Source organism: Epinephelus lanceolatus, chromosome 9 (assembly GCF_041903045.1).
Source record: "Epinephelus lanceolatus isolate andai-2023 chromosome 9, ASM4190304v1, whole genome shotgun sequence".
Classification (NCBI taxonomy): domain Eukaryota; kingdom Metazoa; phylum Chordata; class Actinopteri; order Perciformes; family Serranidae; genus Epinephelus; species Epinephelus lanceolatus.
In genome coordinates, this window is record NC_135742.1 from 1,501,242 (window position 1) to 1,525,798 (window position 24,557).

The 24,557-nt window shown below is 42.3% G+C and overlaps 3 protein-coding genes across 7 annotated transcripts in view; all 3 read right to left on the minus strand.

The window, feature by feature from the left end:
- Positions 1 to 6,043, minus strand: part of ogdha (oxoglutarate dehydrogenase a) — a 41,046-nt gene extending 35,003 nt beyond the window's left edge. For all 4 annotated transcript variants that reach the window (XM_033620229.2, XM_033620228.2, XM_033620227.2 and 1 more), the window contains exons 1-2: positions 5,910 to 6,043; positions 1,789 to 2,195 (exon numbers count right to left, since the gene is read on the minus strand). In XM_033620229.2, the coding sequence (XP_033476120.1) occupies positions 1,789 to 2,028 (240 nt within the window). In that variant the 5' untranslated portion in view covers positions 2,029 to 2,195; positions 5,910 to 6,043. The remainder of the gene's footprint in view (positions 1 to 1,788; positions 2,196 to 5,909) is intronic.
- LOC117253117 (protein FAM240B) overlaps positions 1 to 24,557 on the minus strand; it is a 136,895-nt gene that overhangs the window by 22,799 nt on the left and 89,539 nt on the right. The gene's annotated exons all lie outside the window — the stretch shown is intronic.
- The window catches only part of adam9a (ADAM metallopeptidase domain 9a), a 55,361-nt gene continuing 38,280 nt past the window's right edge, over positions 7,477 to 24,557 (minus strand). The window contains exons 17-24 of one of the 2 annotated variants that reach the window (XM_078171150.1): positions 24,132 to 24,315; positions 23,928 to 24,008; positions 23,732 to 23,837; positions 23,257 to 23,404; positions 22,267 to 22,369; positions 21,577 to 21,606; positions 15,790 to 15,848; positions 7,477 to 14,483 (exon numbers count right to left, since the gene is read on the minus strand). In XM_078171150.1, the coding sequence (XP_078027276.1) occupies positions 14,414 to 14,483; positions 15,790 to 15,848; positions 21,577 to 21,606; positions 22,267 to 22,369; positions 23,257 to 23,404; positions 23,732 to 23,837; positions 23,928 to 24,008; positions 24,132 to 24,315 (781 nt within the window). In that variant the 3' untranslated portion in view covers positions 7,477 to 14,413. The remainder of the gene's footprint in view (positions 14,484 to 15,789; positions 15,849 to 21,576; positions 21,607 to 22,266; positions 22,370 to 23,256; positions 23,405 to 23,731; positions 23,838 to 23,927; positions 24,009 to 24,131; positions 24,316 to 24,557) is intronic. The other variant, XM_078171151.1, reaches the window with a different exon arrangement.

Below are 24,557 nucleotides of genomic sequence, written 5' to 3' on the forward strand. Positions count from 1 at the left end.
CATGTTATTGGAGAACATGTTCTAATGACGTCATGTTATTGGAGGACGTGTTCTAATGACGTCATGTTATTGGAGAACGTGTTCTAATGACGTCATGTTATTGGAGGACGTGTTCTAATGACGTCATGTTATTGGAGGACGTGTTCTGATGACGTCATGTTATTGGAGGACGTGTTCTGATGACGTCATGTTATTGGAGGACGTGTTCTGATGACGTCATGTTATTGGAGGACGTGTTCTGATGATGTCATGTTATTGGAGAACATGTTGTGATGACGTCATGTTATTGGAGGACGCGTTCTAATGACGCCATGTTATTGGAGAACGTGTTCTAATGATGTCATGTTATTGGAGAACATGTTGTGATGACGTCATGTTATTGGAGGACGTGTTCTAATAGCGTCATGTTATTGGAGGACATGTTCTAATGACGTCATGTTATTGGAAGACGTGTTCTAATGATGTCATGTTATTGGAGGACGTGTTCTGATGACGTCATGTTATTGGAGGACGTGTTCTGATGACGTCATGTTATTGGAGGATGTGTTCTGATGACGTCATGTTATTGGAGAACGTGTTCTAATGATGTCATGTTATTGGAGAACATGTTGTGATGACGTCATGTTATTGGAGGACGTGTTCTAATAGCGTCATGTTATTGGAGGACGTGTTCTAATGACGTCATGTTATTGGAGAACATGTTGTGATGACGTCATGTTATTGGAGGACGTGTTCTGATGACGTCATGTTATTGGAGGACGTGTTCTGATGACGTCATGTTATTGAAGGACGTGTTCTGATGACGTCATGTTATTGGAGGACGTGTTGTGATGACGTCATGTTATTGGAGGACGTGTTGTGATGACGTCATGTTATTGGAGGACGTGTTCTAATGACGTCATGTTATTGAAGGATGTGTTCTAATGACGTCATGTTATTGAAGGACGTGTTCTGATGACGTCATGTTATTGGAGGACGTGTTCTGATGATGTCATGTTATTGGAGGACATGTTCTGATGACGTCATGTTATTGGAGGACGTGTTCTGATGATGTCATGTTATTGGAGGACATGTTCACGTCACAAAGAAAGTTTCAATCTCAGTCTGCTTTTTTATAATAAACAGTTGAACTGAATGTTTTTGTTTGGCTGACAGTTTTTCTGATCACTGAGGAAGTGAAAGATTATAAGTAACTGTGCCATTTTCTCGTAGCATAGCTGCTTTACTTCTTAATGTAGAGAAACTTTATTTTGTTGTAGAGTAGCTGGGGCTGAACTCACTAAATTTTCCAAGTCATCTGTGTTATTCTGACAATTTCATTGCAGACGGGCTGCTAACTATGATGTCTGATGTGAAAATACAACAACCTGAATGTTTCTATCTAGAGTCAGTGTTTGGTTTGTCCGTTCTGGGCTACTGTACAAACAACATGGTGATCTCTGTAGACGAGGACCTGCTCCCTATGTAGATATATACGACTCATTCTGAGGGAACCAGAACACCCCAATCTGATTTTCAGATGATTAAACATTTAAGAAAACATAATATGGAAATGTATATTCCCTTTAATCCGTCACACTGGAGCTTTAATGGGACGATCATTTTTCCAAGAACTTGTTGGGAATCCTGAGTTCTGGCATATCATCTTACGCAGAGTTAACGCAGCATGAACTCAGTTTGATGATCATCCTTCATATTTTATTTTAACCTCTCAGTTAACCACGGTGACTGATCAGCTCCACACTTGCAGGGGGCTCCACACCTGCAGAGGACTCCACTGCTCCTTACCTTGTGAACACTCTTGGGGTCCTCCAGCCAGGCAAAGTACATCTCCTCCACATAGTTGGAGCTCGTCCCGTTCAGGAACGGCTCCGAGGCCACCGGTGCCGTGTAGCACCTGATTGGCTGAAACGTCCTTGTGCCACCTGTGGAGGCGACTGTGATTGGCCGCTGCGGGCCGACAGTCTGAGCCGCCTGCGAGGCGGTGAGCGGACGCAACCGCGCCGCACAAGTCCTTAAACGATGCATGAGCAGTCCTTAAAGTGTCACACACACACGGTGGTGGTGGTCAGGCCGACGGGCCGGGCGTCCTCAACCTCAGAACGAAGACGGGATAAAAGTCACTCCAGCTGGGGGCGGTCTCAGGACAGAGAGGGAGGAACGAAGCGTCCACGGTCCACTGATTCGACTGTCCACTGAGGGGGAGACAGAGAGACACCGTGTTAAAGACAGAGAGACGATTTGTGTTTACACTTGAAGGGATAGTGCACCCAAAAATGAAAATTCAGCCATTATCTACTCACCCATATGCCGAGGGAGGCTCAGGTTTTAGAGTCCTCACATCAGTTGCAGAGATCCAAGGGGAGAGGAGGTAGCAACACAACTCCACCTAATGGAGGCTGACGGCGCCCCAGATTCAAACGTCCAAAAACACATAATTGAAACCACAAAATATCTCCATACTGCTCGTCCGTAGTGATCCAAGTGTCCTGAAGCCCCGACATAAAAAGCTGTTTGGGAAGATGTCATTTGAACTCTGTTTTTAGCCTCATTGTAGCCTGTAGCTCTGACTGCCTCTCTGTGCACTGTGCTGACGTGTGTGCGCTTGTGCGTGAGACCAGCGAAAGCACATGAACACACACACGGACGAGCAGTATGGAGATATTTTGTGGTTTCAATTATGTGTTTTTGGACGTTTGAATCTGGGGCGCCGTCAGCCTCCATTAGGTGGAGTTGTGTTGCTACCTCCTCTCCCCTTGGATCTCTGCAAGTGATGTGAGGACTCTAAAACTTCACCTGAGCCTCAATCGGCATATGGGTGAGTAGATAATGGCTGAATTTTCATTTTTGGGTGCACTATCCTTTTAACTCAATCTTGAGAGAACATCTGCAATTACCTGCAGAGTTTCACCCAAAATAATCACCTGATCAACGAGGGATTATTCACCTCATTCATTTGTTTTATAAAATAAATAAATACAAATATTTTAATATATAAACTTGTCACTTGAGGTTGTTATTATCATTTTATTTTATGATTATCACTAAACATTTTATTTTAAAATTGCCTTTCAAAACACCCAAATAACACACGGTACAAAAGATCATGTCGAGTACAGTTCAGGTGCTGCTTTACTAAATGTTGTGTTGTTATTTCTGTCAGATGGTTTGTAGTTGTTTATCTTTCAAAGACGGGACATTATTCGCACACGTTGAGTGGTAGGAGCCTTGGCAAGTAGCGCCTCCAAGAACCAAACAATGTCCCGTCCACAAAAATTAACACAAATTAATCCAATCTTCTTGAATCCTGCATCATGCTGCCATTTTGTTCAGTTACTGCAAATGTGATGTTTAAAACAGGTCAAATCCCATTTCATCGTAGAGCTGCGTGCAGCGTATTGATTGAGGACTGGAGCTCTATGACGGGGACAGAGTCACACACAGTGACAGGGCTAACTGTTAGCATTAAACGGCTAAAGTTACCCATGTGTTATTCACGATTGTAACGACAGAATTGAGCTGTGTTGGTGTGAGAGCAACGGCTCGATGTCAGACTGCTGCTGTAAATCTTCTGACCAAGCACCAAAACATGACGAGTAGTGATGAGACGATGTTGTGCTGTGCAGAGAGAGCAGCTCACAGACACTGTCCTTCAGGGCTGATGATAGTGGGTGTTCACCCCCCCAATTCTGTGGGAAACACTGGATGCTCAGAATAATACGCTCTGAATCTGACAACGCATCTCAACTATTTTTGCAATTTCTTTTTTTTTTTTTGGGGGGGGGGGGGGGGGGGGACTCCTATAAACATCAAGTGTCTCATTTTTTTGTTTGTTATTTAGAGAAGCTGCCTTAATCAGACATTTCAAGCTGCAACGATCCCGAACTCAGCCCCATAATCCTGCAGGCTCTGCAGTTTGCACTGATGGTTACAAGCTAAACTTTTCGCCGTCTCTGTTCTCTGTGCAGTGTCAATAAAGATTCATCTAATATTCAATAAAGTATCAAAAAGGTATTGTTTGGACGCTGGATCCAAAACTCCCACTGACACCAGTATAGAAACCAGTTAAACAAGTTAAGTTAAACTGGAGTGAAGACTTCACCACTCCAAACCATGTTTGTCCCTACAGTCCTGGGTCTGTGGTGGATCTGAGGTCAGCAGAGACGAACAAACAGTAAACACCACGTGGTTCTGTCCTTCACACGCCCACAGCAGGAATGTGAAGTCAACTAACAAAGTACGTTTTACTTTGACTTCAGTAACGTTATAAATGCAGGACGTTTACTTGTAGTGGAGTATTTGTACTCAACGTTATGAGTACTTTTACTGCTTCAAGTGCTGATAATAATAACGATAATAATAATTTTACTTCAGTAACGTTATAAATGCAGGACTTTCACTTGTAGTGGAGTATAGCATGGTATTAGTACTTTTACTGCAGTAAAGTACTTGAGTAAAGTAGTAGTGGTTACTTCTTGTTTTGAATACAGGATTTTCACTTGTAGTGGAGTATTTTCACAGAATGGTATTAGTACTTTTCTGCAGTTTTACTTTAACTACTTTTGGTACTTTTTTATTGACGATACCTTTAACTTCAGTCAGGTTTTGAATGCAGAACTTTTACTTATAGTGAAGTATTTTTTGTAGCATGGTATCAATACTTACAGTGGAGTATTTGTACACCTTATTATGAGTACTTTCACTGTAGTTTTACTTTAACTACTTCAAGTACTTTTTGCTGATAAAACTTTTACTTCAGAGGGGTTTTGAATGCAGAACTTTTACTTGGAATGGAGTATTTTTAATATCATGGTATCAGTACTTTTACTGCAGTTTTACTTTATGTACTTCATGTGCTTTCTGAAATACTTTTTGTTGCCAATAGTTGCATACCTTTGCTTGAGGTTATAAATGCAGGTCTTTTACTTGTAGTGGAGTATTTTCACAGTGTGGTATCAGTGCTTTTACTGCAGTAAAGGATCAGGATACTTCTTCCAGCACTGCCACCAGTGTTTCCTGCCAAATGTGATTCAGTTTCTGAGTGTCCTGCCAGCTTCACGCTACTGATGTACATCCCACAACCACTAATGTGTGAAAACCAGTGACAGGCAAGAAACAAACCTTCAGTAACTTAAATCGCAGCAGGAGAAATGTGCCTGTGTTTATGTGCAGTGTGTGGGAGCAGAGGAGCCTCAGCTGGAGTCTCTCTGTCTGTGTTGTGACCTTGTTGGGTCTCCACTCCCTGCCTGCCTCCATTCTCCTTCCCTCACCCCGGCCTGGACGAGCCCACCTGTCTCTCCGGCCTCCTGATTGGCTGTCTGACATAAATCCAGCCTTACTATTGGCTACAACACCTGTCAGTCACTTTGTCCTTTCACGAGTCATGAGTTCCCAAAAAATTGCCTGCTTTATCAAAACATAGTAAAATGATCTCCAGTGAATGTTTAAGACCCAGAGTGCAGCTACACAGCGATGCTAACACTCTGCTCACAGCGGCTACACCATTAGCTTCACAGCTAACGGGTTAGCTTATGTAATTAGCTGCTTAGCTCCCACTTTCTCTATTAATTGTCATTGGCACGTTTAGCTCGCGGGTGCTAATTAAGTTAGCTGTGAGGAAGCTAACGTCACGGTTATCGACGCGTTTTTATTCCGCGGTGTGAACCGTAATTTTCAGCAGCACCGACAGTTTCAGCGCGTATTCTGACAGATGACCTAACGTTCACGGTAACGGTGGTCTGTGCGTTGGTTAGCACGCGGCTAACATGCTAACAGGTTTTGTCTTTCTCAGATTCCTCAGGACGGATCTTAGTTTCCTCGAAACGGACCCGGGATCCGTCTCTGAGTTCAAGCAGCAGACCCGGTAGTCTCCCCGGAGGCACACACACCTCTAAAGTCCCGGTACTGACCTCGAGAAACGAGTTTCGGCGGCTCCCCTCTCGGCCGGTATCCCGGATGCCCTTCGCTTCTCCCGGTAAAGTGATGACAGCTCGGGGCGCGGAGTACGGGAGCGAGGCCCGTGTGGAGGTGACGTGACGCGGCGTAGACGTCATGACGTACAGGGGCGGGGCGTGTCTCACGATTTATTTTTATTTCTCTAAAGCAAAAAAATAAACTTATAACAATAAAAACAATAATGATACAATTAACATTCACAATAATTATAATTAATATAAATTTTGAAAATGTAATCAATATAAATATTACAACTGACAATAATAAATTACATTTTAATTTAACATAAATGGTAATAATAATAATATAAATACAAATAACAACAAATAAAGTTTTAATATAAATAATAACAAAGCAATAATAAAATACAATTGTAATTAACATAAACAATAAATTAAATTTAATATAAATAAAATAAATATTATTATTGCAATTAATTTTAACAATTACATTTTAATTCGACAAATAGTAAAAACAATAGTAATAGTTTTAAAAGGTTTAAATTTAATATGAATAATAAAGTAATAATAATAATATGATATTATTAATAAGAAAATATAATGAACATTAACAATAAATTCAAATGTAATATAAATGATAAAATTAATAATTATTTTTTATTAAATTGACATAAACAATAAATTATATTTTAACCTAAGGTGTAATGATTTTTTAATTATTTATAATTAAAACTGTATTTTACAAAACAGTGAAATGCAAAATATGGAATAATTACTTACTAACACAGTAAACCTGAAAAACTGAATTGGAAAATAGTGTAAAACATAGTTAGCAAATTATATCAGAAATCATATTAATGCTTTGTTAATAAAAAAAAGTATAATTTTATATTATACTTAAAATCATATCGTCACAAAAATACAGAATTAGCCTTATATTGAAAATCATATTGCACTATGTAAAGGTTAACAAAAATGTCTTTAAAAAACATGCATGCATTTGTGATGTTTAGTTTTATAAATTTAAAGCTCCAGTGTGAAGGATTTAGGGGATATATGGGCAGGGATGGAATATAATTTATTTCCTTTAGTGTTTAATCATCTGTAAATCTAATGGTTGTGTTCTGGTTCCCTCAGAATGAGCTGTTTATATCTCCACAGGGAGCAGGTCCTCGTCTACAGAGGTCACCATGTTGCGCCGCCATGTTTCTACAGTAGCCCAGAACGGACAAACCAAACACTGACTCTAGATAGAGACATTCATGTGTTCATATTGGACACTGTAGTGAGAAACCGGTTTAAATCAGCTGGTGTGTGTGTTTCTGAGAGGAAGAGACCTCTGAGGATAATTCAGCTCCTCAACAATCAACACTGATGGAATTCTAACCAGGAGCAGTTTCAGATGGTTGTAATCTGTAATCTGTAATCTGTAATCCTCACTGATAGACGACACTAAATCCTCCTGAGTCTGACACACTGGACCTTTAAAGTCAGTGACAGTTGACAAACATGAGAATGAGCATTTCTGTGCAGACTCAAATCACCACAACGACCCGTTTGATCTGTTTTAATGAAGTTTATTAAATTATCACATGAAGCTGCGGGACGTCATGTTTATTCTTCCAGGATGGATTCGTCCCAGCAAACAGCACTTTGAACGCAGCACAGCTTTGGGCTCTACAGTGGTGGTCCTGCTCCGTGGCCGTTGCTATAGTAACCGGAAACTGTCCGACTGTTGTTTTCAGCTCCGACAGGTCAGAGTTCAAAGTTTAACATTGTCATCAATAAACATAAAAATCGATCACGTGACACAGCAATACTTAATAATGAAATAAAAATTATTACCACAGATAACATGTTTACATTTGCAAAGAGGAAAAGGAAACAAAATCCTATATAAAATCATTTATCATAGTAGAAAAAGGTGAGATTCTCTGCGTTGCCACGGTGATATCAGCGTTTACGAGGAGATCAGGTGTCGACCAATCATACGGTCCTCCTTCACCTGCTGTGGTGCCATTCACACACCTACAGCTTACACAGGTTTACCATTAATATAACTGCACTGTGAGACAGTGAGGCCCTGAGTCTTACCTGTCAGGCTGCCTGCACCCCCACAACCAAGAGGACTTGAACTGTTACTGCAGCACTGCTCAGCTTGGGAGGAATCTCTGCCTGAAAGACCAAACTCAGGGCAAGAAAATCTCACGAACATCTTTCCTCACATCAGACTCCACTGTTTAAAGGACCAGTCTGGTGATTCTTATGCTGTTGAAACAAATCTCACGTTTATACTCAAACCAACGACATGTGCCTGTCTTGACTTCCTGTCTGTAGCTCTCAGCTCAAAGCTCATTGGTTCCTACTAAAGATGGTTAATGATGGTTTCTCTTTTAAAAACAACACTGGTGTTTTTAGCAAACGTTACTGAAACAGGAAAGTGTCGGCATCACTGAGGAGCCTGAATGGGTTTGACCCCTTCCATAGGTGGTAAGAAAAAAGAACCCCATCACCCGGGCAAGAGAGAAGGACGCCACTCCAGGGGAAAAGGCTCTCGGGTGTCTGAGAACCTCATGGCCATAATCAAGCCCTACTTCCTCCACAGGACAAAAGCAGAAGTGCAGAAAGACAAAATTAACGGTGCACAGCCATGCAAAGAGGAACATTCGGACAACAAGGACAGCCATGTCCCAAACCCTCCAGAAGATTCTGGAGCAGTGATGCCCAAGCTGACGAGAAAGAACGACCTGACTGTCTGGACAGGCAGCTCCTGTCACTGGACCACATCAAGGAGCTGCTCATGACCACCAGGTCGCCTCTAGCCGAGATAAACATATTAAAAAGCTGTGCGACCATCCGAGACTTCTCTCTGCTACAGCCATCGCCAAGTTAGGCTTGGAGGAGAGTTCACCTGAGAATGAGCAGAATGAAAACACAGAGGCAGACACAGGCAGCATCGCTAACGTTCCTGACAACACCCTAATATCTGAGTCTGGGAAACTTGTCTTTCTGTTTGAACTTCTTGAAAGGCTCCGAGAAGAGGGCCACCGCACACTCGTCTTCGCTCACTACAGGAAAGTGCTTGACATCGTCGAACGCATCCTAGGCAACAGAGGCTTCAAAGTCATGAGACTAGATGGGACAATAACTCAGCTTGCAGAGAGAGAGAAGCGCATCACTAAGTTCCAGACTGACAAAAGTTACTCTGTCTTCCTCCTGACCACCCAGGTCGGAGGAGTTGGCATCACTCTGACAGCAGCAAACAGAGTTGTGATCTATGATCCCAGCTGGAACCCAGCGACAGACGCTCAGGCTGTGGACAGGGCATATCGCATCGGCCAGACTGAAAACGTCGTCATCTACAGGCTGATCACCTGCGGCACTGTCGAGGAAAAGATCTACAGGCGTCAGGTTTTCAAAGACTCCCTCATCAGACAGAATACTGGGGACAAGAAGAACCCTTTTCGATACTTTAGCAAGCAGGAGCTGAAGGAGCTCTTTACTCTGGAGGACGCACGGTCATCGTCCACACAGATGCAGCTTCAGGCCATGCACTCCAGACACAGGCGGACTGACCCTGAACTGGACCAACACATCGCCCACCTCCATGCCATGGAGATGTTTGGGATCTCTGACCACGATCTCATGAGTCAGAGTTACAGTTGCGGCTGGCAGAGAGCATGGCATCAAGTACAGAGCCCGCCTGGCTCAGACAATCAGTGGACAACAACAAAACAGAGCGGTCCAATGAGAAAAAAACAAGAAACCCAAGACCAAGTCCTTCCTATCCACCGCACTGTTGGTTTGAGTCTGAACATGAAGATTTGAATGTAGAAAAGCACCAGACTGATTTCACCTTTAAAGTGATCCGTCAGCAGCAGCAGCAGTTTACTGACTGTAATCTGACGCTGACGTTGAGCTTCAGCTCCAGCTGCTCCCACGTCTCTAAATAACTTCAGTCTGAACAATCTGTTCTCGACACTTTTCTCTGTCCTCAGGAGGAAAATTCGGGTAAAACACTGATTACACTTTCATTGTTTTTGGCATGAAAAGGGTCAAATGGCACATGATTAGCCCTGTGAGTGACTTCTGTTAATCCTCAGTCTGTTTACACCCATTTCTGTGCAAAAAAACACTCCAGACAGCAAATTAAAATGAACTAAAGCAGATAAAATATCATCATGGCGTTCTCCTCACACAGTGCATCCAGGGTCATTAACTGGCTAACGATGCTAACAGTCAGTTATCAGCAGCTGGAGCCGGTTACAAACAGAAACATTTGGTTTACTGGTGGTGTAAAAATCCCTGGTTTGGATGAAACCTGTGAGTGTTGGCGGGGTGGGCATAAACCCCCTCCCTCTGGTGATGAGTGACGAGGCCGCCAAGCGTTCACACAACGAGACAGAAACTAAAACCTCCTGAGTGTTTGAATCAGTCTGCAGTCAGGAGGCTGATTGTGTTTCCTTCAGTTTCTCACATTCAGGTGACGCTGACGATAAAGAGGGCGGGAACAGGAAGTCCGGACGCTTTCAGGACTTTAAAGCAGGAGTTCCAGTGATTACAGGAGAGTTTAACGGATTATTTCCACCTTAAGACACTTGGACACAATCTGTGATGTTCAGTAGATTCAGCAGAACGTGAAGGGTAGTAATGTCTCCCTCAGGATGTAGTGTCTCTCAACTGCTGGAAAAAATTAAAATAATTTCTTCTTCCTCTTGAAGAGGAAAAACTACTCCAGCAGGAACAGTGTGAGCACTGGGTGTAAGCACAGCAATAGTTATATGTGTTTCAAAATGAAAATGTATCAGTGTGGATGTAGCCTCAGGTTAACCCTTTGAAACCAGCAAATTAGCTTAAGTTTATTTGAAAAACATGGGAAGATGGCAGCGAGAAACAAAAGAAGAAATGACCCATACAAAAAAAAAAATAATAAAATAAACAACAAAAAGAAGGACCTGAAATGAGTGTTTAAAAATTCTCATTATTCTGTAACATGATTTAAAAATGAAATAATAAATTATTATTATTACATTTTGAAATTATATTACAGAATTATTTTAATTTTTAAAAAATAATTATGTAGTTTTCCCTAGCTTTTTAATAATATTTTTTGAAATCTATTTATTTTTTTTGCAATTTGTGTGACATTTCTTGCCAGGTTGCTCGCTGCCTTTCCCCCATATCTTTTAAACAAATTGCACCAATCTGCCCAGAGTTCAAAGTTTTAATTACTTGCGAAAGCCGTCTGAAAGCAGCGGAAGAAAAGTGATGTCACTCCAGGTTTCAAAGGGTTAATAACAATGACAGATTAATTTCTCTGCGATGAGACTGCAGCAAACATCAGGACGTCTCCTCGTGGACGTTTAGTTTCCCACAGGAGCTACTGAACATCACAGATTGAAGTGTTTGATCTGCTTCATGATGAAACTAAACGAGGTGAGCGTACAGTCCCTGCAGAAAGTCCCAACGTACCACACAGATCCAGATCCAGAGGACAGGAAGTGAAAGCCAGAGGAACTCTGCACTCAGACGCTGTTGCATACTGGGATTTTATAAGTCTGTAGCGAGAGACAGAGAGCGCTGGGAGAACAGGGTGGAGGAGACCAAGCGCACCCGCACACAGCAGCAGGGGTGCGTTACATTCCTATGACAGCACTGAGCAGAGGGGAAGTGCAATCAGACGGCACCAGTGCTTTATTCAGAGACAGGAAACAGACAGAGAGAAGGGTCCAAGTGCAAGCTCCGCCTCCAGTGACCTCTGCGTCTTCAAACCAGCCAATCACAGCGAAGCACCTCTCAGTACATGTACCTGACTGCTTCTGACCTCATCGATAAATCAACACTAAAACATTAGAATTCAGCCACAGGTCTCTCGTTCCTCTGGGGAAGTTTCTGAGGGCGTTGCTGCGTCGCCGTTATATTTCCACACAGAATTCAGACGCTGAAATGAAGCGGAGGAATGTACATACAATGATGGAGTTTACGTTAGCTAGTTAGCTAAATGCTAGCAAGCTGCCACTGTAGCAAAATCATCAGTTAAAAAAGAAAAGCTGCTTCTGTCTGCGTCAGTCTGAAATCAAGGACCCAGTGTTTGAAAAGTCAGTCATTAAAAACTGTGGCGATGGACTGCAGTGAAGCCCCGCCGCCACTGGAGGGGAAGACAAGTCATCGCTCTTCATTGACTTGTGTGAAGTTGCCTCCCTGTGCTGCTTTGTGTGGGATGTACTCAGAACAAAGGAAAACTTCACACATCTATTTCCAAACAGGGGCGTCGCAGAGAGACGAGCTGAACACTAAATGTAATGCTGCAATGTTTCAGTAACTAGAGTCAGGCAAACTGACGACCAGCCTGATGAACGTTGGTGGGATGTAAAGCCAACATGGTAAACAACTCATAACTATGTTTTTTTAAGCTGCTGAACCAAAAACAGACGTGACTCATCAGGATATGAGAAAACTGTCGGATCCTGAGATTTTGCTAATTAGTCCAAACAAACTGTCGAGGCTGAAGCTGACTAAGCTATGTAATGTCTGGTTTTGATCCTTGCTGGTTTAGATGATGATTTTACCTGGTCATATGATCACTTTTGGCCACACAGTGGGATCCTTCCTCCAAGATGAGCAACGTAAAAACAAAAGACCACAATATGGGTTTTTCTATGTAACCTCTCTAAGTATACGTAAGGTGCTAAATAATCCTTAGACATGCTGATGTTTCATGATTTTAGCAATCTACAGGTATTTTGCTAATGTTTCAGCCCTTGACTGCAAACTAGGATTCCCCTCTGGTGGGCGTGGTTTACAAAGTATGACAAGTTACACTCTGTCTCTATATGAACCACTCTAAGGGGCCGTACATATGCTGCATCTTTAACCACCTGGAAAACACGAGGTTGGGCGCTGTGTGTGACTCATATGCCTGGTAACACCGTGTCATAGCCTACTTGTATATAACCCTGAGTGCAGAGCTGATCTACAGCTGATCTACAGCTGATCTACAGCTCTGCACTAACATGATCAACTTCTCCTCCATATTTATCACACACTGATATTTACTGAAGAAGGAAAGTTATCTGTCAGCTGTGATTGGTTGGTCCTCGTCACATGACATGTGGTCACGCTGCTGTGCTCCAAGTTGATCTTTGTTTATCTCGGGGCTCAGCCGTCGCGCTCTAAAAAACAGCATCACTCAGGTGTTTGAGCACACCTGCCTTGCGTCTACATTGGAAACAATGGATTGAGGGCCCAAAAACGCAGCATGTGTACGGCCCCTTAAAGCTTAACGTAGCAACATGGCAGCGACGGTAATTATGAGGTGCTGGGACTGGTGAACGAACCACTGAACATTATGTCACAAAACCTGCATTAATTGTTTGCAGGTTAATAGTGATAGTTACAGTTACATATAGTGAATACTTCATAGTGCTAGTGTATAGGATGAAATCTGGGGCACGCTGTAGAAAACAAGCATTAGCTATGACGAACAAAGCTCAGCCTCACAGCCAAGTTCTCCCGGTGGCCACTCGCGGTATTGCAGCGAAAAAATCCCCTGTGGCTCAAAAATCATTTTCCCCATAGACCTCCATTATAAAGAGACGCCTGTAAAACTGTTGACAGAACATCTCCGACTGCAAACAAGCTCAATTATGACTCTTTATCATTAATTTTTAATCTATGAAAGTTTCATATTTGGAAAACGTTCCTCAAGCCAAGAAAAGTGATTTAAAAATCTGTGACGTCATCACAAGGTAAAGTCTGTAAGCCAAACGGGAACTACGGATGGAGCCAGGAGAGAAACACTACAGCGAATATTTTGCAGGAGTAAACCTGGAAGCTAGAAACTTTTTTTTGGCGTATGCGCCAGGCGAGCAGCTCCATTGGAATGAATATGCGCCATCTTGGCATCCAGTAGCCTATCTAGTTAGCATTATACAGCTATGCTTGTAACCCCTTAGCTAGCATCTGTTTGTAAGTGAGCCTGCATGCTAAATAACTACAGTTATTAAATGAAATTATTAGTAGAGCTTTTTTACAGCAGGAATACAAAGTGTTAATGGTGATTTTTGATTGGCTGATGACAGGTTTATCTAGTATTTGGCTCGTTGATGTCACAGGTGACTGTTCTGGAAAATGATTGGCTGGTTTGGTGACGGTGCAGATAACGTATCGCCTGAAGGAGCTGAGTTTTGTCTCCACACTGCACTGGATAGAAACAAAGAAAGACTTGAGAGGACAGCAGCTGCTTCAGTTCAGGCCTGCTGCGTTCCTGTTTGTTCTGGTTAAATCCCAGCTCAGGCTGACTAGGTCCAGTTTCCTGGTGGAGTGATCCAGTTTGTAGTCCAGAACCGGCTGTCTGCCATCCTGGCTCCAGAAACATTTCCTGGCTGTTGCTAGGTAACCAGCTTTGAGAGGGTTGAAGAGGATGAAGAGGAGGAGAAGAAGAGATAGGGAGAGGAAGGGTGGTCATCCAGGTGTGGTGGGCAGGGCCCCCTGACTGGTTAAACAGGTGGAGCGGGGGCGGGTCTTTGAGGCACCAGAGGCTGAGATGCAGCAGAAGGTTTCGGTTTTCTAAAAGAAAAAAAAAAGAAAAAAAGTCAACAACCATAACTTCTGTTTTTACATTTCTATTTCTGCACCTGTTCAATTTAACAGTATAAAATACTCTATTTAGAGAGATTAGTGGTGTTGGATGGTGGTTTTAGCTTCTGGTCCAGTTAGCTTACAGTTAGCCTCAACTTCTGGGTCCAGTTAGCTTAAAGTTAGCCTCAACTTCTGGTTCCAGTTAGCTCATAGTAAGCTTCTAGGTCCAGTTAGCTTACAGTTACCTTCAACTTCTAGGACCAGTTAGCTTAAAGTTAGCCTCAACTTCTGGGTCCAGTTAGCTCGTAGTAAGCTTCTAGGTCCAGTTAGCTTACAGTTAGCTTCAACTTCTAGGACCAGTTAGCTTAAAGTTAGCCTCAACTTCTGGGTCCAGTTAGCTCATAGTTAGCTTCTAGGTCCAGTTAGCTTACAGTTACCTTCAACTTCTAGGACCAGTTAGCTTAAAGTTAGCCTCAACTTCTGGGTCCAGTTAGCTCGTAGTAAGCTTCTAGGTCCAGTTAGCTTACAGTTAGCTTCAACTTCTAGGACCAGTTAGCTTAAAGTTAGCCTCAACTTCTGGGTCCAGTTAGCTCATAGTTAGCTTCTAGGTCCAGTTAGCTTACAGTTACCTTCAACTTCTAGGACCAGTTAGCTTAAAGTTAGCCTCAACTTCTGGGTCCAGTTAGCTTGTAGTAAGCTTCTAGGTCCAGTTAGCTTACAGTAACCTTCAACTTCTAGGACCAGTTAGCTTAAAGTTAGCCTCAACTTCTGGGTCCAGTTAGCTCATAGTTAGCTTCTAGGTCCAGTTAGCTTACAGTTACCTTCAACTTCTAGGACCAGTTAGCTTCTAGTTAGTTTCTAAGTTCAGTTAGCTTAGAGACACCTTCAACTTCTAGGACCAGTTAGCTTAAAGTTAGCCTCAACTTCTGGGTCCAGATATCTTAAAGATAGTTTTAAGCAGTTGTTTTAGCATCAGCTTATCAAACGTAGTCACAACAGATTATTGTTAACTTTGAAAACAGTTTGTCAAAATCAAACTTCTTAACTCAAGGTCTACTTTCTAACTTTTTCCAGGACCTTAAGTCTCCTCTCACAGTCTCCATCAGAGGATGTGTTTGCTCAGTTGTCATGGAGATATCTCAGGTGGCATCACACCATTTTACATTTGAACAAGACTGTGAGATGCAGCTGAAATGTCCTAAATGTCCTCCTGGGCTTTGACTCTGTGGTGGTGTTTCCAGAGTCTCCACACTGAGGTGGATTTATATATAAAACACAGTGTTGTTGTTCTTACAGAGGAGGAGGAGGCGGCCTCACAGCGTAGGATGGAGCTGTCCTGTTGGTCTCCACCACCTGATCACACACACACACACACACACACACACACACACACACAGAGGAACAATTATTATTCAGTGACTCGTACCTGAAGAGCATTTCACTGCTAATATTTTTATACTTCGAAGAGATTTGACTCTAAGATCTCAAATACAGGACTTGTATTTGTACAGTGTTTTTACACTGTGGTATTTCTTCCTTTAACATGAATAAAAGACCTGAGTACGTCCTCCACCAGAGACAGAGACAAAACCCACAGACAGCATGTGAAAAATTAAAACTCAAGAACATTCACTGAAAGCAGCAGTGAGCAGACACAGAGCAGGACAGCAGCTGTATATGGTGTTTGGTAGGTTGTAAAACGTGAGGCGCACCGCACTGTCTTTTCTTAAAAATTAAAAAGAAAATGCTTGCTGCACCTTTTTATTGTTGTAAAAAATATTCGTAGTATTACAGATGACAGTGGCAGTACTACAGATGACAGCAGTAGTACCAGAGATACTGGATGAAGCGAGATACCCAACTCAGCTCACTTCCTGATTCAGTGACGTCAGCGCCACGCCCCCGTAGGAGACTTGCGGCAGCTCTGAATGTATTGTCGTCAATGAGGAAAATGAACGTGATCACAATTTATGGTCAATTCTTTCACCCAGTAGTCACTAAAGTAAATATTGGGTTCATTTTCCACAAGCCACACATCTTACCAACATTCTGACACTAAAGCTGCATTTTTCATCCGCACAGATCAAGAGAAAGTTAACTTTGTTTGAGCCCTGTCCGTCTCAGAAAACAAGTTCTTGCGAGATCTCGTGATCTTGATAAACAGGCGGTAAAATCACAGTTAGCTTACAAACAGTTATTTACCGCTAGTAATAAATAAAAAATGCCCAAACTTTGTGCAGCAATAGGCTGCAATAATAGGCAGAATGTATTTTCATTCCACCTGCTTCTCGATCCGCATACACAGACATCCACAGAGCCTCTGTTCAACACGAGGTGGTGGGGAGGGGGGGGGGTTGAGGGAGAACAGGCTCTGATTGGAGGGAGAGCTAACCACGCCCACTTAGGAGACAGGAAGAGTAACTGTTTTCTTAATATTGGATAAGCCTACAGTTGGGTATCTCCCTTCATCCAATATCTCTGGTAGTACTACAGTAGTAGTATTACAGATGACAGCAGCAGTACTACAGTGGAAGTATTACAGATGACAGTAGTAGTACTACAGTAGTAGTATTACAGATGACAGTAGCAGTACTACAGATGACAGCAGCAGTACTACAGTAGTAGTATTACAGATGACAGTAGCAGTACTACAGATGACAGCAGCAGTACTACAGTAGTAGTATTACAGATGACAGCAGTAGTACTACAGTGGAAGTATTACAGATGACAGCAGTAGTACTACAGTAGTAGTATTACAGATGACAGTAGCAGTACTACAGATGACAGTAGCAGTACTACAGATGACAGCAGCAGTACTACAGTAGAAGTATTACAGATGACAGCAGCAGTACTACAGATGACAGCAGCAGTACTACAGTAGAAGTATTACAGATGACAGCAGCAGTACTACAGTAGTAGTATTACAGATGACAGCAGCAGTACTACAGTGGAAGTATTACAGATGACAGTAGTAGTACTACAGTAGTAGTATTACAGATGACAGTAGCAGTACTACAGATGACAGCAGCAGTACTACAGTAGAAGTATTACAGATGACAGCAGTAGTACTACAGTAGTAGTATTACAGATGACAGTAGCAGTACTACAGATGACAGCAGCAGTACTACAGTAGTAGTATTACAGATGACAGCAGCAGTACTACAGTGGAAGTATTACAGATGACAGCAGTAGTACTACAGTAGTAGTATTACAGATGACAGTAGCAGTACTACAGATGACAGCAGCAGTACTACAGTAGTAGTATTACAGATGACAGTAGCAGTACTACAGATGACAGCAGCAGTACTACAGTAGTAGTATTACAGATGACAGCAGTAGTACTACAGTGGAAGTATTACAGATGACAGCAGTAGTACTACAGTAGTAGTATTACAGATGACAGTAGCAGTACTACAGATGACAGCAGCAGTACTACAGTAGTAGTATTACAGATGACAGCAGTAGTACTACAGTAGAAGTATTACAGATGACAGTAGCAGTACTACAGTAGTAGTATTACAGATGACAGCAGCAGTACTACAGATGACAGCAGCAGTACTACAGTAGTAGTATTACAGATGACAGCAGTAGTACTACAGTAGAAGTATTACAGATGACAGTAGCAGTACTACAGTAGTAGTATTACAGATGACAGTAGCAGTACTACAGATGACAGTAGCAGTACTACAGTAGTAGTATTACAGATGACAGTAGCAGTACTACAGATGACAGCAGCAGTACTACAGTAGTAGTATTACAGATGACAGTAGCAGTACTACAGATGACAGCAGCAGTACTACAGTAGTAGTATTACAGATGACAGTAGCAGTACTACAGTAGTAGTATTACAGATGACAGTAGCAGTACTACAGTAGTAGTATTACAGATGACAGTAGCAGTACTACAGATGACAGCAGCAGTACTACAGTGGAAGTATTACAGATGACAGCAGCAGTACTACAGTAGTAGTACTACAGATGACAGCAGCAGTACTACAGTAGTAGTATTACAGATGACAGTAGCAGTACTACAGTAGTAGTATTACAGATGACAGTAGCAGTACTACAGTAGTAGTATTACAGATGACAGTAGCAGTACTACAGATGACAGCAGCAGTACTACAGTGGAAGTATTACAGATGACAGCAGCAGTACTACAGTAGTAGTATTACAGATGACAGCAGCAGTACTACAGTAGTAGTATTACAGATGACAGTAGCAGTACTACAGTAGTAGTATTACAGATGACAGTAGCAGTACTACAGATGACAGCAGCAGTACTACAGTGGAAGTATTACAGATGACAGCAGCAGTACTACAGTAGTAGTATTACAGATGACAGTAGCAGTACTACACATGACAGCAGCAGTACTACAGTAGTAGTATTACAGATGACAGTAGCAGTACTACAGATGACAGCAGCAGTACTACAGTAGTAGTATTACAGATGACAGTAGCAGTACTACAGATGACAGCAGCAGTACTACAGTAGAAGTATTACAGATGACAGCAGCAGTACTACAGATGACAGCAGCAGTACTACAGTAGAAGTATTACAGATGACAGCAGCAGTACTACAGTAGTAGTATTACAGATGACAGCAGCAGTACTACAGTGGAAGTATTACAGATGACAGTAGTAGTACTACAGTAGTAGTATTACAGATGACAGTAGCAGTACTACAGATGACAGCAGCAGTACTACAGTAGAAGTATTACAGATGACAGCAGTAGTACTACAGTAGTAGTATTACAGATGACAGTAGCAGTACTACAGATGACAGCAGCAGTACTACAGTAGTAGTATTACAGATGACAGCAGCAGTACTACAGTGGAAGTATTACAGATGACAGCAGTAGTACTACAGTAGTAGTATTACAGATGACAGTAGCAGTACTACAGATGACAGCAGCAGTACTACAGTAGTAGTATTACAGATGACAGTAGCAGTACTACAGATGACAGCAGCAGTACTACAGTAGTAGTATTACAGATGACAGTAGCAGTACTACAGATGACAGCAGCAGTACTACAGTAGTAGTATTACAGATGACAGTAGCAGTACTACAGTAGTAGTATTACAGATGACAGTAGCAGTACTACAGTAGTAGTATTACAGATGACAGTAGCAGTACTACAGATGACAGCAGCAGTACTACAGTGGAAGTATTACAGATGACAGCAGCAGTACTACAGTAGTAGTACTACAGATGACAGCAGCAGTACTACAGTAGTAGTATTACAGATGACAGTAGCAGTACTACAGTAGTAGTATTACAGATGACAGTAGCAGTACTACAGATGACAGCAGCAGTACTACAGTGGAAGTGTTACAGATGACAGCAGCAGTACTACAGTAGTAGTATTACAGATGACAGTAGCAGTACTACAGTAGTAGTATTACAGATGACAGCAGCAGTACTACAGTAGTAGTATTACAGATGACAGTAGCAGTACTACAGTAGTAGTATTACAGATGACAGTAGCAGTACTACAGTAGTAGTATTACAGATGACAGTAGCAGTACTACAGATGACAGCAGCAGTACTACAGTGGAAGTATTACAGATGACAGCAGCAGTACTACAGTAGTAGTATTACAGATGACAGTAGCAGTACTACACATGACAGCAGCAGTACTACAGTAGTAGTATTACAGATGACAGTAGCAGTACTACAGATGACAGCAGCAGTACTACAGTAGTAGTATTACAGATGACAGTAGCAGTACTACAGATGACAGCAGCAGTACTACAGTAGAAGTATTACAGATGACAGCAGCAGTACTACAGTGGAAGTATTACAGATGACAGTAGTAGTACTACAGTAGTAGTATTACAGATGACAGTAGCAGTACTACAGATGACAGCAGCAGTACTACAGTAGTAGTATTACAGATGACAGTAGCAGTACTACAGATGACAGCAGCAGTACTACAGTAGTAGTATTACAGATGACAGCAGTAGTACTACAGTGGAAGTATTACAGATGACAGCAGTAGTACTACAGTAGTAGTATTACAGATGACAGTAGCAGTACTACAGATGACAGCAGCAGTACTACAGTAGTAGTATTACAGATGACAGCAGTAGTACTACAGTAGAAGTATTACAGATGACAGTAGCAGTACTACAGTAGTAGTATTACAGATGACAGCAGCAGTACTACAGATGACAGCAGCAGTACTACAGTAGTAGTATTACAGATGACAGCAGTAGTACTACAGTAGAAGTATTACAGATGACAGTAGCAGTACTACAGTAGTAGTATTACAGATGACAGTAGCAGTACTACAGATGACAGTAGCAGTACTACAGTAGTAGTATTACAGATGACAGTAGCAGTACTACAGATGACAGCAGCAGTACTACAGTAGTAGTATTACAGATGACAGTAGCAGTACTACAGATGACAGCAGCAGTACTACAGTAGTAGTATTACAGATGACAGTAGCAGTACTACAGTAGTAGTATTACAGATGACAGTAGCAGTACTACAGTAGTAGTATTACAGATGACAGTAGCAGTACTACAGATGACAGCAGCAGTACTACAGTGGAAGTATTACAGATGACAGCAGCAGTACTACAGTAGTAGTACTACAGATGACAGCAGCAGTACTACAGTAGTAGTATTACAGATGACAGTAGCAGTACTACAGTAGTAGTATTACAGATGACAGTAGCAGTACTACAGATGACAGCAGCAGTACTACAGTGGAAGTATTACAGATGACAGCAGCAGTACTACAGTAGTAGTATTACAGATGACAGTAGCAGTACTACAGTAGTAGTATTACAGATGACAGCAGCAGTACTACAGTAGTAGTATTACAGATGACAGTAGCAGTACTACAGTAGTAGTATTACAGATGACAGTAGCAGTACTACAGTAGTAGTATTACAGATGACAGTAGCAGTACTACAGATGACAGCAGCAGTACTACAGTGGAAGTATTACAGATGACAGCAGCAGTACTACAGTAGTAGTATTACAGATGACAGTAGCAGTACTACAGTAGTAGTATTACAGATGACAGTAGCAGTACTACAGTGGAAATATTACAGTGTGAGTAGTATTTTACCTCCTGTGGCGGCAGTAGCTGAGCGTGGTGCTTCACATGGAGAAAGAGCAGAGGATGTTAGGACTCATGAACTCAGGTTTAAGACTCATTCCTGTTACGCAGCAACATTTCTGTCTCCCTGAGTTACTTCATCGCATGTTCTTTAAAATGTTTATAACAAATGTCCTATAATACTGATGAAGGTCTCTTTATGACATGCACATTAATTATTGTTTAACTTAACTGAGCGGTTTTTTGGCACATGAGCACAATGTTCTTGTGTCTTGTGGTGATCAACTGCTTCAAGAACTATGAGCCATAAAATTATAAAATACTCAAAATACTCTGTAATTATTTCAGAGGCCATTTTAAACTCCCTGTTTAAGTCAGAAGAACATAAACCTTCTGTCTTTTTTATACCGTGTGTATTTATTAATTTGCGCTCTCCCTTCTTAAATGAACTGAAACACATGAACAAACATTTCATTGTTCTTACATGACACATAAAACATGAGCATACATTCTTCTTTTATCCAACAGTTATAAAATTAAAATGTTGCTGCGTAACAAGAATTCAGTCTGTCATTAGTTATAATGAAAGACTGTTAATAGGAAACACACACACACACACACACACACACACACACACACACACACACACCACCTCCACCATCACCATCACTCCTGTCAGTCTGGAGGCGTTAAACTCACCCCGTCTCTGACGATGTTGTTGGCGTTTCCTCGTGCAACAGGTGGAGGCTGCGCTCTGGGAGGCGGTCCTCTGCTGGGATTGGCTGAAGCTGCGCCGTCAGCCCTGATGACAGGAAGTGACATCGCTCAGTTTAAGGTGTCAGTTAAAACAAACAGTTAAACTGTCAATGCAGCAAAGCGTCTGTTTTTAAAGAGTGTCCTTGAACACAGCACAGAGGACAGTTGTAAGGGCGTCTTTAAATGCAGCACAGAGGGCAGTTTCGGGACAGCTGTCAAATTGTCCTTGAACGCAGCACAGCAGAAAGATTTGGGGCAGTTGTCAGAACAGTTGTCAGACTGTCCGTGAACACAGCATAAAGGACTGTTTTACGGTAGCTGTCAGACTGTCTTTGAATGCAGCACAGAGGACAGTTTGGGGCAGTTGTCAGACTGTCCTTGAAAGCAGCATGAAGGACTTTTACAGTAGTTGTCAGAGTGTCCTTGAACGCAGCATAACTGACAGTTTTAGTGCTGCTGTAAAGAGTGTCCTCTGTGCTGCATTCCCAGACACTCAGTTTTGGGGCAGGCATCAGACTGTCCTTAAACGCAGCATGGAGGACAGTTGTTTGTCAGTCTGAACTGATTATTAATAGAAACAACAGTTGAGTTCACCCCCTCCCTCCGATCTGTCCCTCATGTGGAGGCATGGTGACAGGAAGTGATGTCAGCAGTCACCTGTCTGGAGCCCGTTTTAAAACACTAAGACTTTAACTGTTTTATCTTACAGCCATCTTACAGTTTGTTATTTCCTGTTTTAAATTCTTTTCATCATTTAATAAACACAAATTTCCACCTGAATATTTATCTATGAATCGACCGCGTCAGATCTCTGTGAAGAAGCAACATTTGTGATATTCTGATGACAACACGACCACGATGGAGACGCTCAGAAACAAGACGCCATCTTCATGTCGTGTGAATATTCTAAGTGTGTGTTTGTTCGTCACTCACTGGTATCCCTGCGACCTCTTCCTGCGACTCAGCCCGAGTTGTCGCAGCAGTGCGTTCCTGCGCACAAAAATAAACGCACCCAGAGCGAGAAGAGGGAGGATGACGAAGAAGAAGACCAGCAGACCGTCTCTGAGGGACGTGTCTTTATCTGAGGAGGACACACAGAGTCAGTACCAACGGAATCAACTACAATCCAAATGTAAGCAGAAATAAGTCAGCAGTAATGATTTCACAGTTAGCATTAATAAGTGGGTAGTAATACGTTAGCTAAAACATTATCAGCAATAAGTTAGCATTAATAAGTCAGCAGTAATTAGCTGGTAATAATATATTAGCATTAATAAGTTTGCATTAATAAGTCAGCAGTAATTAGCTAGTATTAATATATTAGCATGAATAAGTTTGCATTAATAAGTCAGCAGTAATTAGCTAGTATTAATATATTAGCATTAGTAAGTCAGCAGTAATATTGTACCGTTCCAGGTGGGTCCGCTGTCCACGCTCCCTCCGTAACCTTTGACCTCACAAAAAGGTGCAGCCCAGCCGTCCTCACAGTGACAGTTCTTGTTACTGTTACACACCTGACAGACAGACACACAGACAGACAGACAGGTTAGCGTGTCATACACATGACAGACAGACAGACAGACAGACAGGTGGATGTGTCTCACCCCGTGTCCATGACACTTTTTCTCCACGTCACAGTCGTAGTTCAGGATGTCGGCGCTGCGACACTCATAGTTGATACAGACCTGAACACCACAGAAGAAGAAACATCAACATCTCCTCCTCCTCCTCCTCCTCCTCCTCCTCCTCTCCCTCCTCCTCCTTTCCCTCCTCCTCCTCTCCCTCCTCCTCCTCCTCCTCCTCCTCACCTTGTTGTCTCCACACTTGCTCCCTTCGTTCACCATCCCGGGGTCGGGGACGTCTGATCCCAGCATGAAGTCGACTCCATAACATTTGGCTCCTCCGATCGGCGTGCTGATGATCGACGGCTCGATGCCGAACACCGTCTGCGCCTGAACGTTGGAGCACTGCAGCTTCCCGCACAGAGCGTTTCTATGGAGACAGAATCATGTGATCAAGAGATGTCATACAGACATAGTCAGAAGGTGTGAGGCGTCTCTCAGGACAGAGTTCAGACTCTAACCCTAACCCTAATCTAAATGTTCACTTTCACTACTAAACATCATAACTTCATAGAGACATGACGACAACCTGTAGGACTGAAACTTTAACTGCTCTGATTCGCCGCCATCACTGCAGACTGACATGAAATGCATTCTGGGATACTCTGCAAC